This window comes from Lepisosteus platostomus, chromosome 3 (genome assembly GCF_059453375.1).
Source record: "Lepisosteus platostomus isolate fLepPlt1 chromosome 3, fLepPlt1.hap1, whole genome shotgun sequence".
Taxonomy (NCBI): Eukaryota; Metazoa; Chordata; class Actinopteri; order Semionotiformes; family Lepisosteidae; genus Lepisosteus; species Lepisosteus platostomus.
In genome coordinates, this window is record NC_142613.1 from 62,772,859 (window position 1) to 62,792,494 (window position 19,636).

The 19,636-nt window shown below is 35.4% G+C and overlaps 1 protein-coding gene across 2 annotated transcripts in view; it reads left to right on the forward strand.

Moving 5' to 3' along the window:
- The window catches only part of stum (stum, mechanosensory transduction mediator homolog), a 37,540-nt gene extending 18,272 nt beyond the window's left edge, over positions 1–19,268 (forward strand). The window contains exons 2-4 of one of the 2 annotated variants that reach the window (XR_015935477.1): positions 11,875–12,054; positions 15,028–17,997; positions 18,545–19,268. Coding sequence is in view for 1 of the 2 variants with exons in the window: in XM_088626347.1 (XP_088482473.1) it covers positions 11,875–12,054; positions 18,545–18,579 (215 nt within the window). In the remaining variant the exon portion in view is untranslated. The remainder of the gene's footprint in view (positions 1–11,874; positions 12,055–15,027; positions 17,998–18,544) is intronic. The other variant, XM_088626347.1, reaches the window with a different exon arrangement.
- Positions 19,269–19,636: the final 368 nt, after the last annotated feature.

Genomic DNA, 19,636 nt, shown 5'->3' on the forward strand with positions numbered 1-19,636 from the left:
TAATTTATGTTACATAATTTTAAATGTATTTTTTTTGCTTTCAATATATAAAGCTTTGATATTGCATTCGTTCAGAATAGTTGACTGGACAAGATTAAAAAATAAATCAGAGTATATTGTCTCTAGTAATTAAAACAATGTACTGTTGTCAGATGGTATTGTCTATTCCTAGTGAAGTAGTGTTTAGGGGTCTGTAGCATTATTACAGGCATTTCAAGAAAAATACACATTAAATTAAATGCAAGACATTTTGAGTATTTTTTTCGAATTTATATGAATAGCCACTGCTTTTCTATGCTCATCTCCATCAATGACAATATTAGACTTACAATAGCAACAGCTTCATAAAGAAAGATTTTCATAATTGTATATTAACGTAACATCTACAGTTATGCATTTTGCTATAATTTCCATCTATGTTCTCTATATTCATGTGCTATTTCTAAAATCCAAAATGTATCCAACAGTGTTACAGTGTTTGCGATTTTCGGTAGCAACATTTTAAAAAAACAAACATTTAGAAACATGCAGTGCGGTATGGTTGACATTGCTTGTCCCCATGTGCACCAATTATTTGAAGCTGAATAAATTGAGTGGATATGTTTCTTAAATTGGTTTTGGGCTGAAAAGGTCAAAGACAGCTACCAGGCTTGCCAGGAGAATTGTTACTACTCTGTGTGTTTTGGAAAGAAGAAAACCCTCCCTTTGGTGGGCTGATAGACATCAATACATATTTTATATTTGTGGTCAGACCACAGACAGCTCAGTATAATAACAGAATTAAAGCAGTAAGGAGTTTTGCTATCAATATAAACTTAGATGCCTTGGGTCAGAGCTGTCAGTGTAGACTAGTCAGGATATCAAAATGACACAAGAAAACAAAGTAATTTCTGGATAAATTCAGAACTACTATTCCAAAACTAACCTATTTGTTTCTGTACCTAATTTTTTTAGAATTATGTTGAACTTATTTAATGTTTTTGTCATGATATGGTATATCCAGATCACTTTGATATTAACTAACTATTAAAATATGTGAAGTTCATGTTTCATGCCTCGTAATTAAAAAAGAAAGTTGTTGTTTTAGCGTGACTAGTAACAGAAGTGTGTTTTGACTCATAAATTAACTTCAAAATGGATTGTATTCACAGACTGCTACTCTCTTTTCCAGTTCTCCAGTTTTTCTCTCTCTTGTTCCCTCTTTTTTGTGGAGTCTCTACGTTTGCATAGGAGCATCCAATTAGCTCAGAGGTGGGCTCATTTGAGGCCCTAGAGTCGCCAGTTGCTATAGATACCAGAACTGTGTAGGTGCTTATCAAAATGCCTGAGTAAAATTGACAGAACATTCATCCCGCTGGCGATTTAAAAACAATAGGGCTGAGTGAACCACCTGACAGCTTTTTGTTACCTCATGCAAGCAGGTTATTTCAAAATCTCAAAAATGTGTTTTAAAGTCTTTCAGTTTCTCAGGTTATCCTGAAAACACTGAGCCATTTATGTCTCAGATATCTCAGATTCCAAAAAAAAAGAAAAATTAAACTGTACAAAAGGAGTTTTGGCTAAAAATGCATATCTTCAATTCTTAAAAAAAGAATTATGGCGGAGACCCCTCCCATAGTCTATAGGAGAGGAATACCACCTCCCTTCCCCTCATGTTTTTGAAAAGCTATTTTTCTTCACCATGAATTAACATTTACTGGTATGACAGTGATACAGCACAAGTTTCTGTTCACCTTTTTAAGTTGAGTGTGCAGTAAAGCATTACTGAAGAGGATTTACCTAACACTAAGAGATCAGGAAGCGCTACCTTGGTACTCCCATGTTCCAATTATCTTTCTCACATCAATATTATTTTAAGAAATTATAACGTCTTAACTTTTTTCATGCCCACATTTTGGTATTGTAGTAATTACCTTAACAAAAAAAAACCTTTCCTCGTTCACTTTGTTGATTTAACTGATGCCAACACCCATACCTCCATTTGTAATTAACAGCTTTCATTTCTATACTTGCTACTGCCAAAGTATTAGCCATCTGCAGTAAAACTCATCCATTCCCTCAGTGGAAGGTTGACTGGAGGAGACGACACAGACTTCCATTCTATTGTCTTCCTTCTCCAGAACAAGAGCCAGATTTCAGTCCTACTAAAAGCTACATATTCAGAGTGACTTACTAAGACATTTATGTAATAACTATAGTTACAATAACCAAGATAACAGTATGTACATATGGAGTACAGTATGGCTTCAGATAGGACACATTGGAGATATTAATTAACTGCTGAATTTTTCTTCAGTTTACATGAAACTGGTTCACATAAGTTCTTAAAAACAGTACTCTTTCCAAATTGTGGGAGTTGGCAGGCTGACCCGTCAGATGTGCACTTCATGACAAATAATGGAAAACTGCCTAAATTATCAGGAAGAATGACAGCCAGATTCAACAAATGTAAAGTTAGCCTTTTAAGTATTTGTTCCTCTGGGGTGAAAGACGCTAAATCAGTACACTGACATGTGACAAAGCTTGATGCCAGGCCTTATGCATGAAAACATGTCAGACCTGGGAGCCCTTGAGTGACAGATGGAGACTGATTCAGGAAGACTGTGAGGAATACTTTCCATTGGAGGAGACATATCTTTATTGTGTAATATTGTGACACAAATCGCCAATCTAAAGCCAACAAAACAGGAAGAGATATTTTAAATAAATACATATAGAGTACAAAGTTTGAAGTCTGATGTATTTATATCCTGGAGAGCAGGTGATTATTGGGAGCTGGAATTTGTGTTTCTTTCCCACCTTCTTTATGAGCTCCATTATGCATTTCAATCAGCATATGCTGTAGTTTGAAGGCATCATTAAGCCACATTTCTGTTTTAATAACTTACCTTCTGATATTACCTATTTCAATGCCTTGTGAAATCAGAGGACAAAGCTATCCCCAATTCCGAGAGAGCTTTATTTTGTCAAAAGAGGCTAGAAATTACAAACCTTGAAGAAGACTCCCTTGTCAATTGTTCTTTTATTTTGGGAACAATTAAACTTTTATTATGTGGTTTTAATTTGTGGTCATGTTTTGTGTCAAAGTATGATATAAAGTATACAAATTATTTAAAACAGTAGGGGCCCAGACTGCTCAGATCCATTTATTTCTTTGATTTCTGAACCAGGAAAGAAATAATAAACCATTGCAATATTAATCTGTGGCTTTTGTTAGGTTTTCCGAGCCACTCCAGCAGGAGCTCTCCTTCCAGTTGTAAAAGAACAAAACTGCTGGATAATTAACCTCCTACAAATTCACTGGATATTTAGCAAGACCGCTTTAGAAAATTACTGTAATTAGGCAAGTACTATAGAAGGAGGGTGACAGTTGAAGCATGATGGTCTTTCACCCTCGCAGATCCTGTAATTATTGTGGAATACTGGATATCATATGCAGCGTGCTCATTTTCTATGTAGTGTTGGACTGGTTTTAATGATGTATGGCAGAGCATTGATCTTACCAGCCTTTAAAATAAGGAAAGACAAAACATGCAAATTTATTTTGCATTGACGGTATGGCAGCTGCAATTGTTGTTCACTGCTTTGTGTCATAATAAAGACAGCTGCTGCAAAGGGAGCATGAAGGCAGTATCGTATTATAAACTATAATTAATGCATATTAACATCTGACCCAAGGAGGAAAAATTCAATTGCGAGTGGTGAATGAGCTAAACTGGAATTCTAAGATGCCATATTAAATGTGATTGCAACAGATAAAGTTAGACACAGTTGAAGAGATCCGATTTCAGTGACAAGTATGTCTTTTTTCAATATTTTATTCTAGGTTGTTGTAAATTGAATTTCTTTTCAGTTGTGACTGTTGTAATATGAACCTTGTCTATCTTTGACAGGTGCTGTTGAATTTTCACTGTGTGACATGATATAGTACAGAAAATCAAACTGTGAAATGCATAATTAAATGCCAGAAGCAAACATTCTGATAGTGGGTGGCTTGAGATACTCATTTTTTCTTGCCAAATACCTCTCACATTCCCTTGAGTTGTTTTCATAAAAAAAATATTATTCTTAGCCCTTTACTCTAGGGTAGGTACAAATTCAAATTAATTTCATGTATTTTACCACAAAAGGCTATAACTAGTGTAAACATGCTTCAGTTTTGTCTTGGAAGCTTTTAAATTTACATTAGCATTGTGTATGTGAATAAGCACACTCCGTTAATACAAAAGTTGTGTACATGTAGATGAAAGTGTTATAATTTATCAGAGGTCCTTCATGTCTCTCTGTGTGTTTGGAGGGCTTTATTTAGAGACCCAGGGGAGATGCTGGGGATGGAGTCTAGCTACATTAAAACACCTTAAGATAAAGCAAAGGCTGTCATAGTTTTCCCCAAGTGCAAAAAGCAACATGCTATACTGAGCTTAAAGGGGGAAGTGTTCAAATTTAATTTTTTTGTTTGAGGATTCAAAATGTAGTCCCATGTGTGTTGATTAGCCGTGTACATAAATATAAGTAATAGTTTTATAAATATAAGCATTACATGTAATTGTTACTTATAGTTTTGTGTGCACTGTGACTATAATAACAATATAAATCTTTCTGTGTTGTATACAGTAAAGGATTATTATCACAAACTTTGTTTGAATATGTCATTATTTTCATTCAAGCAGGGAATTTCCGGAAACATACCAATAAATGACTAATTTTCTTAACTACCTTACCTGGTTCAGTGGACTCTTACTGTTAATCATCATTCAATGGCCATTTAAGGAATTGTTATTTGTTTTCTCAAATTGCTGTTTTCGGAACAGCAAAAATGCAGTGAGCTCATTTTGGACTTTCATGTATATACTTGCACTGATGATTTAATCACAATCTCTTATACCACGTTGTTTGATAAAATTACAAAATTACAATGGTGGTGGCTGTAAGTACTGGATGAGGTGTCCTCTCCTACAGTACTGTATGTGTAAAGTGTTTGGGAATCCCGTGGAATGAAAAATTCTATACAAATAAACACTAAATATTAAGGTTAATGAATATCTGCTCCTAGATCTTTCTCATTCTTTGCTTCTTTTAGTTACTTTAACATTACTGAAATCCAAAATTCTTGCCTACATCTTGTACTATAATTCTATTATTTTTAATTCAAATCAGTTACCAAATACGGAGCATTTAATTTACGGTATAACAATAATGAATAACAATCATATAATGTACGGTTAATGTTTGATTATTCAAAAGGACAATACTTCTCAATGTTCATAAAGCAAATATTATCTACAGTATGTGCCAATGAACTATTGATGTGAAACTTAAACTGTTGCATTAGTATTGTGTACAGTAAATTCAAAACCCACAAAACCAGTTATTTCCAAGAGAAATAATTTTACACTATATACAAACTACTGACTTACACAACAGTCTGTCTCTCCTTTACAAGTACAGTGTTACAATAGCCATGATTTACTGGGCATATTACTGTGGTTATTTCCATGTAAATGTGTCCTCTTGTAATGGAGCTTGTACTTTATACCCTTCTCAATCAAAAGCCCGCAGCCTGTTTTCATTACCTGAATTGAATGCTGCAAGTGAACCACTGGAAAATCTGGGACAGGGCAGCAGATCAGCTGGGAAGGGAGCTGCATGATCTATCACAAGGACAGCTTGAAAGACAAGGGAAAATAAAAACTAAAACATAATGATCATACTGTTATTCCATTGCACTTTTTCAGACGGAACAGTGTTCTGTGAGGGAAAATGAAAAAAATCAATTTCTTAGACTATGAATTAACAGTCAATAGTCACAATTTGTAAAAGTTAAAGACCCCAATGCTCATACTGTACAACAAAAAAGTGGTCAAGAGAGAAATGGAAAAATAACTAAAAAACAACTTAAAATACAAAAGTCAATCTTTTCTTATCTTATTGAAGCTAAGCTAAGCTACCCACTGAAGCTAAGCGGGTGTGAGCCTGGTCAGTTCCTGGATGGGAGACCTCCTGGGAAAAACTATGGTTGCTGCTGGAAGAGGTGTTAGTGAGGCCAGCAGGGGGCACTCACCCTGCAGTCCATGTGGGTCCTAATGCCCCAGTATAGTGACGGGGACACTATACTGTAAACAGGCGCCGTCCTTCGGATGAGAAGTAAAACCGAGGTCCTGACTCTCTGTGGTCATTAAAAATCCCAGGGCGCTTCTCGAAAAGAGTAGGTGTGTAACCCTGGTGTCCTGGCCAAAATTTCCAATTGGCCCTTACCAATCATGGCCTCCTAATAATCCCCCTATATGAATTGGCTACATTACTCTGCTCTCCTCCCCACTGATAGCTGATGTGTGGTGAGTGTTCTGGTGTACTATGGCTGCCGTCGCATCATCCAGGTGGATGCTGCACATTGGTGGTGGTGGAGGGGAGTCCCCATTACCTGTAAATTGCTTTGAGTGGAGTGTCCAGAAAAGCGCTATATAAGTGTAAGCAATTATTATTATTATTATTATTATTATTATTATTATTATTATTGTTATTATTATTGTTATTATTATTATTATTATTGTCAGTTACTGTAACTTTAACTTCATTTTACATTATATTCACATCACCTCTCACCCTAGGAAGCATGATAAGGCTAAAAACTATTTTTTAGATCAAGAAACTATGATGAAACCTCTATAATAGGTACAAACCATAAAGAATTGAGAGTTATTGATGCCAAAGTCACTAAAACACCAAAATAAATGTTAGTTTTTGTTTTTTCTTCCTAGTTTTTAACTCATTAATGCATAATGCTTAAAGTGGTTTCTTTGGAAGAGGTGAATATTTTTTCTTAGTTTCTGGTGCTTTAAGATTTCTGTGTTGTTACTTCAAGTGTTGTATTGAAACTTTATCAAATTAATTGCTTTTTCCGAAATGATACCTGCCAATTACATTTTTGGTCTGACCAGAAGTAAGGGGAGCACCACCAACTAAAGAGGTAACTGTCAATTAAGAGGTTGTTATGTTTTTGGTGCATTATCAATAAATTGAAACTGCCTTAAATGACTAAATTATATGAATTAAAGAAAAGTGGCTTAATTTTACTTTTGAAAAAATAGAGGTGCTTATGTTTTCTGAAAAATTTCAAATGCATTATGGATGTAAAACTTTAGTATTTAGTCAGTAAATACTAAGCCTATCAAGAACTAAAGAGTACATTGTTTATGTGATCTACTAGACACATATACAGTATATCTCTTATATAGACAACCAGACTACTTCCCTGAAATGTTGAGACATTACAGATTTTAATTACTCTAAAAGCATTGGCCTTGTCTAAATAAATAAAAGCAAGAGCTAAATGGAAGTTATTAACTGAAGTTCCAGAGGGATGAGCTGCACCTTATCATGATCACCACTGGACTAGCTGCATAAAATGAACTCAGGCGCCCCCCTTTGCCTTCGCCTCAAGCATCCCTTGCAGCTTTTCCTTGGTTCTCTCAGTCTAAATGGGGTTCAAGCCTCTTCGTCCTATAGCCAAGCGGGATAAGGCAAGCTTCTCACCAAGTATACCAAACATTCACAAGCTTTCAGTCCTTGGATGTTGTGGTCTCTAGTGAAGTTGGCAGTGCTGTCAGTCAATGGCGGTTAGGGTTACAAACCACCTGTTTTCCATTGTAACGTCTCCAGAAGTGACTTATTCTACCACAAGTTTTATAAACAGTTCTGTAAACTGATGGCTTCGTAAGAACACCTTGCCACATTTTAAAGAGGAATATGTATTCAAAACACAACCAGATTTTGTTGTTGTAATGTGTTTGTTTTACAGTCTTTTTCATAAGATCGCAATAACCTTTAATTTTTGTTCCAGGATTTGTATCTTATTCTGAGGCTCCCCTGGTCTCAACATCACCTTTGAAACTGTCAGAGTTAAAGATATTTCTAATATGTGCCCTGGCTTTGCTCTTCAGCAGTCATCACACCTTGATGAGGCTTACTTGCCCATGGTGACACCAGTTGACCTCAGCAGCTAATAAGTTAACTGGGATAACTCCCACGTATTTTATCAACTAACCGCGAAGTCAGTTGATAAAATATGAGCTGATTAAAAGACATCAACAGAACTTAGTTTTGCAAATGTGCACTATGGTTGTTAATCATGACCTTATTTCAACGCAATACAGCTTTCAAAGTGCTCCAAATTCTTAAGGTAGAGTAGTGTAGTAGAGTAGTTTATTGGCATATGTACACCTACGTTGGAATTCTTAATTGCGCTTATCTCCCTGGACATACACATTACCACAGACAACACTACACAATGTAGGCAACAGGAACAATAAATATATTGTGGAAAAATAAATATGTAGTAGTGAGTGAGAAAAAAAAGGGTAGACTATGTAAAAAGTGCAGAGTTCAGATGTGTATTGAGTCTGAGGCCCTGCAGTTAGCTGTTGAGGATGCATACTGCAGTGGGATAGAAGCTGTTCTTGAGTCTAGTGGTCCTTGCTTTAACAGTCTGGTACCGCTTGCCAGAGGGCAGGGAGGAGAACAGTTTGTGTTCAGGATGGTTGGGATCCTGAATGATGTATCAGGGCTTTATTGCAGCAGCGGTTGGTGTGGATCTCACCAATTGATGGTAAATTGCATCCTACGATGCTCTGTGCCATTTCCACAGCCCTCTGTAGTGCATCTCTGTCATGCATGGTAGTATGGTGGTAGGACACATTCTGTGGTGACACTGATTTATTTTATTGTATCATTCCACATTTTCTTTGGTGTTTAGTATTTGTGGGGGTTTTTTCCTGCCTTTACTGTGTGTGGTGATTGCCTTTTATTATAGAAGGGATGTTAGAAAATTGTTCCTAAAATATTTGTAATCAATGTGCAGCCTTTGGTCTTTCTAAATTGAAATAGCTTTCAAACACCCACAGGCATCAATTGAAACCAAATGATCTGGAAAAAATAATTTATCCTAAGCCTTGGAGTATACTGTATATAAAGGGCCAATTTAAAGAGATAACTTTAGGCAAAAAATGCAATAGGTTGGCTCATAACATCTATACAGTACTGTATGTACAGTTCCCAGTTTAAACATTTGCTGAAATCCAGGGGTTCTCTGTTGCCAGCTGTAGTCTTCTAATTGTAACAACTACTATACAATAATGTTCACACGTGCTGTGTTGTTCAAATCATGCTTCAGAATTTGCTAGACAGATACTACACAGATAGTCAAAGCTACAGTCAGTAGCAGGCATTGGGCTTTATAAAATTGTAATTAAAAAGTTTAAAATTAAAAGAGGCTATGTGATCAGTCTACATATATAGTATATAGTATTTTTTTTCCATTTTCAACTTTTATAGTATAATTGCAAAGGCAATAAACAAAAGTCTTGACACAAAACCCAGGTTTGTTTAGAAATTCCAGTCAAATTAAGAATTCACCTTTACAACAAATCAAGAAAGTATTAAATAACATTCTGCAAAGAGTGAGAAATAACATGTATGCTATAACTTCTTAATATAACTTCATGTTTTGGCGAAGGTGACAGGCGAATTACTTTAATATCTTTTGCATCAACCTCTTTCCTTTTTGGATTTTGAAACCAGCTGCTGAAATCATTCCAGATATGTTTTGCCTATTCAACATATACTCCTTGTAAATGACATAAGATGTTCTCCCTGCAACAATGGCAGGTGTGAAATACACTACACCTTGATTCAAGTCAGTAGTTCCTAACAACAGACTACCTTTTTTCAGAAATAGCTTAACAAACTTTGCAAAATGTTTTTAATGTTCTTTCTGTATTTCCTGCTACAATAAAAGCTTCCACTCATTAAGTCTTCTAGTTTTTTTAACACATTTCTTGATATTTTGTAGCTTTGATATTGTTACAGCAATAGGTGAACAGAGAAGTGTCTTTAAGAATCTACAGTAGATACAATGGGTAACACCTGGCTATACACCGGGTGGAGTGGTAGCTCTGTGCCTGTGGCTGGGAGGTTGCCGGTTCAAATCCCGCAGCTGGCAGAGGAATCCTACTTTGTTGGGCCCCTGAGCAAGGCCCTTAACCCCAACTGCTCCAAAGGTGCTGTACAATGACTGACCCTGCACTCTGACCCCAAGCTTCTCTCTCCCTGTCTGTGTGTCTGTGTCTCATGGAGAGCAAGCTGGGGTATGTGAAAAGATGAATTCCTAATGCAAGAAATTGTACAGGGCTAATAAAGTGATGTTATGTTATGTTATTGCCAACATTTCCAGCTTCAAAGCAAAAAGATGTTTGGCTGAGATGGAGGAGGGTCCAGAGTCGGTGATCAAAGCAATCGTAAAGTTTCTGGGTTAATGATTGTTTATCAACAGTCCAGAAAAAACATAAAAGGATGATAAAGCAGAGTCATGGAAGAGAACAGTAATTTTTTACTTTATTATTCATCTAGGAAATCTTTGTGCCAAGATTTCAAATTATGAGCTTAAAAATGTGATGACTACAGTGGTGAAAACAGTGACTTTCTTGTTGCTGTTCTGAAAGGGGCCAAGGCAGATCCAGCAACAAGAAATGTGCCTTGAACCCTTCTGAAAGGGTGATGACCCCTGGTGTAGAGCATACACTTACAGAGACACAGAGTAGGGTTGAAAAAAGAGCAGAGCTACAGTATTTGAGTGGTTGTGTTAGTGATTAATGAAGATAGTGATGGTGCTAGTGAATATTGACTCGTGAAAGAAAGACTAAGAATCTGATACAATACTCCAGTGCCTGATTAGTGAAAAGCTGAGTGTGTACAACCCTGAGAGAAGAATACAGGAACTTAAGACAATAAAAGACCACTTAAAACATGAAAAAATCAAGGTGACAAGTTGGCAGGCTGCAGTTATCATGATTAATATTCTGCTATTGTTACAGCCAGTAATTTACTGAATGCATTTGATACGAAATAATGTTGATTGCCCCCATATTATGACAAAAGTATGACGTTCATATTTGTGTTTTCCATTGTATGCCGGTTATGTAATGTTGTTTTATTCTAAAGTTGGATCTCTGAATTACACCTACCGTATCCAGCCATTATCAGAAAGATGCTCATTCTTGGTAAGCAATGAGGTACCCTGGAGTAGTCCCAGAAGTCCCAGAGGGTGAAAGGGTTGTGTTCCAAAACACAAACACAGAGATCATTTAAAGACGTGAAATTACACAGCCAATACATCTTGGGAAGGCAGTAGGAAGCTGGAGTGCGTGGAAAAAAACCATACGCAAACAGGAAGAATGCCCTTGTACTGAACTGAAGCCAGGAACTCTGAAGCATCAACGCTCACCACCACATACCCCTGTGGGTACATTACATTTAATTTACATACAGTATTTCAGTAGAACAGCTCGAAATTGTGAATGTGCAAATTAGCTGCACCATCAAAAATAGAATATACATGTAACTAGAAACACCTGACTTTGGATTTAAAGATACAGTCAATTCATGATATTAATCATTAATTTACTGTCAGGGTATTGTCTGTGTAATTCATTCATGCCTTCCCCGTAATGCAACTGATGAAGTTGTCACTCTCTTCCTTGTCCAACCTGCTGTGCGGTGGTCTCCTGACACATTGTGCCTGTCATGTGTCACCCAGGATGCACTTCAGTGTCCGATGAAGCAAGATATCTCTTCCAAGTAAAGCACTTTGGGTTCTGTTTGGATGCAAACCACTCCATAAATGCAAGAAATGATTATTATTAAATATGTTCATATACTTTATGGTATCACTTCACAGCCCTTTCATATTATTGTCTTACCTTGTGTGTTAAAAGAAGCTTGAGGACCTTTAAATGTGGATGATTTCAACTACAGTATATGCTGTAGATGCTGTAGATGAAATGGTTTTCTGAAATAATTGGTCATTATCTCTCTGCGCAGGTACCTTTGTGTCAGCCTTCACGGTGTTGTGCGGGGCGCGGACGGATTTGCCTGACCGACACGTATGCTGTGTGTTCTGGCTGAACATTGCCGCGGCCTTCATTCAGATTCTTACCGCCATTGTCATGGTGGGATGGATCATGAGTATATTCTGGGGAATGGACATGGTCATTCTGGCGAGTGAGTACACCTTTTTCACGTTTCAGTTCGCTCTTTCCTGTGCAGTTTGGAGCGGGCTTTGTTTCTGATGCCCAGGATTTTCTAGCTTCCTTTCCCTAACCGTCCTAACCTTTCTAAGTTTGGAGAGCCTTTAAATTATTTTTTTTTTCCATTTGATCCAAAATAGGCTAGGGCAGTCTCCTCACCTGTGTTCTTCTGAACTTTGTCCTTTTTAAAATAATTTTTCAGGTTCGGAGTGGCTGAATTCGGCTGAGTGTGGTATTCTTAATTCAAACAGTTGGCCTAACCATATTCAGTTTTTATTGCTAATGCTGCGTAACCAGAAAAAAGAAAGCAACACAGAAAAACTTACACAAATCTTAATTTGTAGTATTCTTGTTTATTTATACATAAATGGGAAAGTTGTGTTTCCTTTAAGTGTAATTATTTGTATTATATCATTTTTTTTCTCTGTGGATACATGGAAAGAGGCCTAAGGCATGCGACTGTACAATTTCCTTCATCCTCTGGGTGTTGGTTTCTTCTTCTCTCAACTATCATTTATAAATTCACAGACTGTAGGCAAAAATCATCAGGCATCTTAATAAAGTCCAGGGGACATTTTTAGCAATGACACAGAATAATTTAAAAAATAACGGCTAAAGTATGACAATATTTCAGCTACAGTAACCAGAAATAACAAAGTTGTTGCATGTACACCTCTAGTTTAAAAAGGTATGACTGTATTTTCATATACAGTATATTAAAATTCATATCTAAAATGATTATCTTTTCATTAGGAGCTCTGTCCTTAGAACTCCTGAGACTGAGTCCAAAATGGTTCCTCTTTTTTTTTGCAGGGTTCTGAAAGGTTTCAAATTTTGTATCTGTTTTGTAACAGAGACCCGTTCTGGCTATAAAGATCTGTGGCATATGTTAAAACACTGACACCAAACCTATGCCAGATATCTGGCTCTTAAAATCTGACTTACAACAAAAAGCTGAGATGTATCCAAATGGCAAATACATGAAACTGTCCTTGCTGGTTGTATTATGCATGTTATGTCTTCTCTTTTGATCTTGACTGTAACTTGTATACCTTATTGTGCTATTTCTTCCTTTCCTAGTGCCAGAATAAGATTTTAAAGACTTCAGATAAACACAAACACAAAGGTTCACTTTATGACCTTTTTGCAAAATTATACCTTATCACATATCAACATTTTGTGAATGAAACCCTTAATTTAAATGCATCTTCACCTTAAGTTTTTTAGATAAGTACTTCCTTTTAATTCTGGAATACAAATTAAGTACATAAACTGGAAGTAATTTGTAAAAATACAATATTATTCTAATAAAAAGCTAAAACTTCAAGGACAGACCTAGGTTTGAGAACTGTAGAGAGAGAACTACAGTATAACAGCTTTACAACACTCTATCTTGTAGAAGATTTAGTTTAAAGCTTTTAACGTGTGATTCAGTTTTGTTTAAATTATCATACTTTAATGTTTATCAAATAATCAATCAAAGACAAAAATATTTATGTTTCTATAATAAACATGCAGAAATATGTAATTAGGAAGTCTGGTTTAATTTATGGTTAGCCATTTCTTTTTGTTCATTTCTTTAAAATAACAAATGTGAAGCTAAGTCCTTTACATCATATTGTAAACTTTTCTTTTCCTGAAATCAGGTTCATTAATTGATGTTACCTAAAAGGTATTCTTCTTGATATTTTTGTTCTTATGTACTTTTCCATGAAAAGTGTAAGCCCTGGAAATTTAATAATATGTCAAAAGCTCATGTGATCCAGATCACTGTCTCACAAGTGAAATATGCCAATATAAAATTACCTACAGTACAGTAGTACAGTAACTACAGTACAGTAGTTTGAGTGGAGTGTCCAAAAAAGCATTTAATAAGTGTAAGAAGATTATCATCATCATCATCATCATCATTATAATTGTTAATAATAATGATAATTAATTAATGATAGTGTAGTAGGAGTATTTTTTTGCTGTAAAGATGCACAATGAAACATTTAGAACTCTCGCAAATATTTTTGCTTTAGCAGCTTAATTTTCTCTCTGATCATTTAGTCATCCTTACGATTCCCACTTCAATATGTACAGTATCATTTAAACTTAAAGTAATGTGCTTTAGATTTCATTTTGACTGCACCTTGACATTAATTATGTGTACATTTGTTTATTGAATATATCAGACTTTTTATGTAACTTTGGTATTGAACTGCATGAGGTAGGTATTCCTATTATTTCTGTACATTATGCACAGATTGCATCCTCCCGTTTTCGTGGTCTTATCTGCAGCTCTTCAGCTTTTCTCTAGATTCTCCGCCTAGTTTTGTGCCACAGTACTATCCTACTTTTTCCCATACTGTGCTATTTATATCACAAAGTTATACACACTCCCCATCCGGTTTCACTATTCCTTAGTTTTACCATGCATAGACACACATTATCCCTTTTATGGTACTGTATGTTAGTGGTATTTCTGTGGTGTTTCATTTGCTAATCATTCTGCTGCACAAACAAATACTGTAGTAATGATGCTTAGAACATAAGGGCATCAGGACAAGAGGAGGTCACTTCACGCATCTTGCTCTTTTGGTAGTTTAGCAACAAGTGAAGTTGTAAGAACATGAAAAAGATGGTATTACTGTATCTTGAATGAGGCTTCAGGCATGCCTTTCTCTTCTTAAACATGAAGCAGAGCAGATTTATCTTGAAAAAACATTTAGCTTTCCAGAATAAGTTTTGTATTTGAGTAATATGTTAATTTTAATCACATGTCGCCATACTAACTACAAACAATTACATATTGTACTTTTTTAATGATTGTCATGAGCATTCTGTACTTCTTGGGATACATGGCCTTTGCTACAAATTCCGTTTATGAATCTCTTATATTACTGTTGCACGGATCCTAATGTATGTACATTTCTTTTTTATGCAACGTCATCAATGGAACAAGTTTCAGAAGGTAGGTATGTCCAGTAACCCCACCCCTGCCTGTACTTACAATTTTAAATCTCTTTACTTGCAGTAATATGCATTTATAGCTCAATTAACATTAACATTATGCATCGGGCTTTGTTTTTATAGTGCTGAGAAAAACTAAACTTTCTAATCTCCCAATGTAATAACTGGAATCACAATTTCATACCAGGATAATCTTGTTTAATCATAACCACTGTATTCTAATAAAACTACAAGGGTTTATGTTTACAAGTCCAATTTTTTAAAGATGCAATCATGTATAAAATAGAAAAATAAATTAAAACACCAGTACATGTGTTTAGTTAGCATGTTTAAGATGGTAAATTAATTCAGGTGGTAAAATGAGTGGGAAACCACTAGCCCTGTCCTATATAATGGTCAGACACTTTGTGATTTGGGGTTCACCATAGAGTTCAGCAGAAGCACAAATGCCACAATCAAAAGGTAGTTCAGAGGACATCAGAAAAAAAATAGTTGATGTTTATCAGTCTGGAGCGTGTTAAAACACCATTTCTGGACTTTTAAGGCTGTATCCACCCTCAGACTGCCTACCCAATGGAAAACATTTAAGACTTATATATTTTGCCGAGATCTCTCCAAGAGCTACCCGGAAAAACATTCAGGCAGTCAAAGACATTCAGAGCAACATCTAAGGTTCTATAAGCCTCTCGCACTGTGGCTAATGTCAGTGTTCAGGTCTCAATTGTCAGGAAAAGACTGAATAAAAATAGTTTTTGTTGGAGGACAGCCAGGAACAAACCATTGATTTCTACAAAGAAAATTGCTGTCTATTTCACATTCACCAAAAAGTACCTGTGTGATACACAAGAATTGTTCTTTGAACAAACAATTCAAAAGTTTGACTTTTCGACCACAATGAGAAATGTTTTTTTTAGCAAAAACCAAACACTGCCTTCCAAAAGTAGAACTTCTTCCTGACAGTCAAGCATGGTGGTGGGAGTATAACATGCTGCCTCAGGATCTGGACAGTTTATCATCATTGGCAATGATTTTGGCATCGTATCATCAAGTTCTGGATCATTCGTCAGCTGAAGATGAGCCAAAAGTGAATATTGCAGCAAGACAATGGTCCTAAAGGTACAAACAGATCTACAACAGAATAGCTGAAGAAGAAGACATTTTGTATTTTGGATTGGAGAAGTCGAAGACCCCATTCTAATGTTGCAGCTGTTCATGGAAAGAAACTCTCAAATGTTCCCGACCTAAAGCAGTTCTGTAAGCAATAATATAGCCAAATACATAAAAATTTAGGTGAGAGACTGATAAACAGTTACAGGAAATATTTAGTTCAAATCATTGTTGCTTAAGGAAGTATCACTAGGTACTGTACTGTATATTAATGTTCACGTAAAATGCATGTGGATATTTAAAGTTTGTTCAAAACTTTTGTCAGTTAAATAAAACAAATAAACCTTATTTTTTGTGTTATAAAGTATGTCTAATATCACTTTTATATGACATTCATGTAGATCTAATTATAGTTTAGGATCAAAGTACAGTAAAAGACACAAGCTAGGGACTTCACAAGCTTTTTCTTGGCAATATAGATTCTTTTTTAAATTTTCTCAAATAAAAAAAGTTTAATATTTTAGGCTCAATTTTCTTTTTAAAAGGAAAAACACTACCATTCTGGAGAAAATGAACTTCCATATATACTGTACCTGTACTGTATTTCTGCTATAAACACTGATCCACAGGAAAAGAAGTTTATTGAAATGTAATTCTTTTCAAAGTGCTAAAAAGGAGTTAATCAACAAATAAAATAAGTGAATATGAATGCATTCCACTGATATAAACTGAGTAAGAGAGATTATAGTGACACTGATTTTTAAACACGTTCAGCTAATATATTTAAATTGAAATTTAATTGTATGTTTACCTACAGTAAATAGTGTATTATTCTGAAAACCCTAAAAAGAACAGAACATACTTTAATAAATTCTGCTTATTAATGAATACAACTAAATGCATATGTATTGCATTCTATTATACTGCTGATTTTTTTACTTTTCCTTGAAATTGTGTGTGCAGTTAATTATCTTCCCCAGTTTTCTCATAAAATTTTACATTGATCTACTTTTTCTACTGTGATTAACAGTTTTCATCTATTACCTACACACATTCCACATGCTACATCTTATATTTGTTTTCATTGCAAAGACATTTGTTACCACAAGCCTAGTAATGACACCACCAAACTCTAAAAAAAGTAAAATGAAAATGTATCTCCATGAAGGCTTGTTGTTCATGTCATAAAAGTGATTATCACTTTTAAAAGTCATAGGTGTTTGATTTTTCTGGGTTTTTTTGTGGAAATGCATTTTGCAGCAGGAAAAGAAATGTCAGTAACTGTATCCATAGGCATTCCATGAATGGTACAAATTAAAAACATACATACTGTACAGTAGTGGAGGATTATATGAAACATGAGCTGTGTGGAAGTATCAATATGGAAGATTTTCAAGTGCAAAATTTTCAGAAAGTAGAAAATGCTTACCACAGATTTCAGTGAAAGTCAAACAGCAGCACCAGACAGAATGATTACTGCATGTTAGATTTGAAATGGAACAGAAAGAAGTGTCAGATTGTCTCCTTTGAGGAAAGCAGAAGTTTGTTGCTATAGGTCTGACAGTTTCCTGGATAGCATAACAATGAAAATATGACTGTGGTTCTGACACTTGCCCTTTGTGGTTTTTAGGTTACAAAGTTATATTTAAAATTACTTGTTTATACATTGAAGTGGTATTAACTATAGGACACAACTACAGTGACTGCAACTAACTCTCCACTGTGGAGCTCGCCTGTCTCAGCCCTTGTTTCCTCCTGGGTAGCGTAGGCAGTGTTGCGGCTATCAGCAGCTGGCACTTCCAAACTGAGAGGCTCTAAAAAGAAGACGAATTGGCTGATTTCAAAACCTCTGAAGGTACAAAAACAGTACAACAGCAACAAAGAATAGTGCATTGTTTTTAATTTCTAGAAGTCAACTGTACAAATTTAGAGTTTTAGTCAGGACTGAAGCTCGGCCTGAGTTAGGAGAGATATATTCACAGAAGAGTTGAATACAGTATTTTTTACCAATGCACCATACATTTATATCCTCAGGCCCTGCAGGGGCTGTGATATCACACATCCTATTGATCTTTGACTCAATTTCACAGTGCCTCTTAACATGTTAAGCTGCACTGCATCACAGAATCATTTAACACATTTATAACTCCTAGTTTTCCAGTGAGAAGCCCTGGAAGGTGTCTTAAGAAAACGAGTGGTGCATTTTAACCATCAAAAATTGCGTAACTTCAAACGCAACGTAACGTTATCAAACCCATTTTTGTACGTGGCAGCAATTGACTGTTTTGATAACATTGATACAGTTAAGGTAACAACAGCTTAAATAACTTGTAATGACATTCTGTTATAACTCTTGTTGTGCATTTGAATTATAATTTTTCTTACTTTTATGCAATTTACAGGTTACAGGGATCAAGGAATTCCTCAGCAACTGTGAAGACAAAGACCACGTTTGAAGTAAGAAAGGAGTCTTCATGTCTTCAGACCAGGGCAGAAGCCAGCAGACGCCTTTAACGCCAAAGTGGTTGCTGTTTTCACAGGACTGGCTGTCCTACATGATCAATGTGGCAACATGAAGTACTCTGACTGAGGAAACCATTCTGGTCCTCTGAAAAGTGATCTCTGAAAAGAAATGTACAAACTGTGCCTAGCACAAGTTTTTGAGTGTTCCCAACTCGTTGGGAGAATTTTGTGTTAGTGCTGGGAGAAAATCATTAACAGTTTTCTTCTAGCATTTACAGCTACTTGGTTAGATTTTGATTAGTTTATTTTACTGGTACAACACAGTATCTGTGTTTAGCTTCCCCAGATTTTATTATTTGATGTTAATCCCCACAAAAGGAAAACAAACTTTCCTTTTATATACAGTATAATGCATGGGCATCTAGTTTGGTGGTAAACAACTCTTTCTATAATCCTTTTCTCAAACTTGTCATGACACACTGTGATTACCTTGTATGACAATTTCTTTTTTAATCATTTTTGCTAGGTGTTTTTGTGAAACATTATTATCATAAACATCATTGTATTGTTGAGTTAATTGTTCTTGAGCCAGTTGCCATAGATACTGTCCACTCACTAGAGGTCTTCATTTGTACTCATGGAATTAAAGAAATGTAATTGGTATTAGAGTGATGATTGCTTTATTTGTGGCTGAAAGTAGACAATGTAGTTATTAATTTAACATATTTTGTTTCAAGTTTGCTATAAGAAAACTTATATAGGGATGGATTCCCTATTGATGATAATTTACACCACATCAATCATTTTTTAGTTTTAATTACTGTATAATTAAATAATACTTTAGTCATGAGCTGTATGCACACAACACTGTCATATAGAGGATGTATTTTTTTACATTCAGCATTATACAAAAAAGGTTTGATAGGTTGCATTTTGGTCAAAGATAAAAGATGGGGAATTAACTAACATCCTAGGGAATATAATTACTGCCATCCCCTTTTTTACTTTTCATTTTCTCCTGATTATACAAT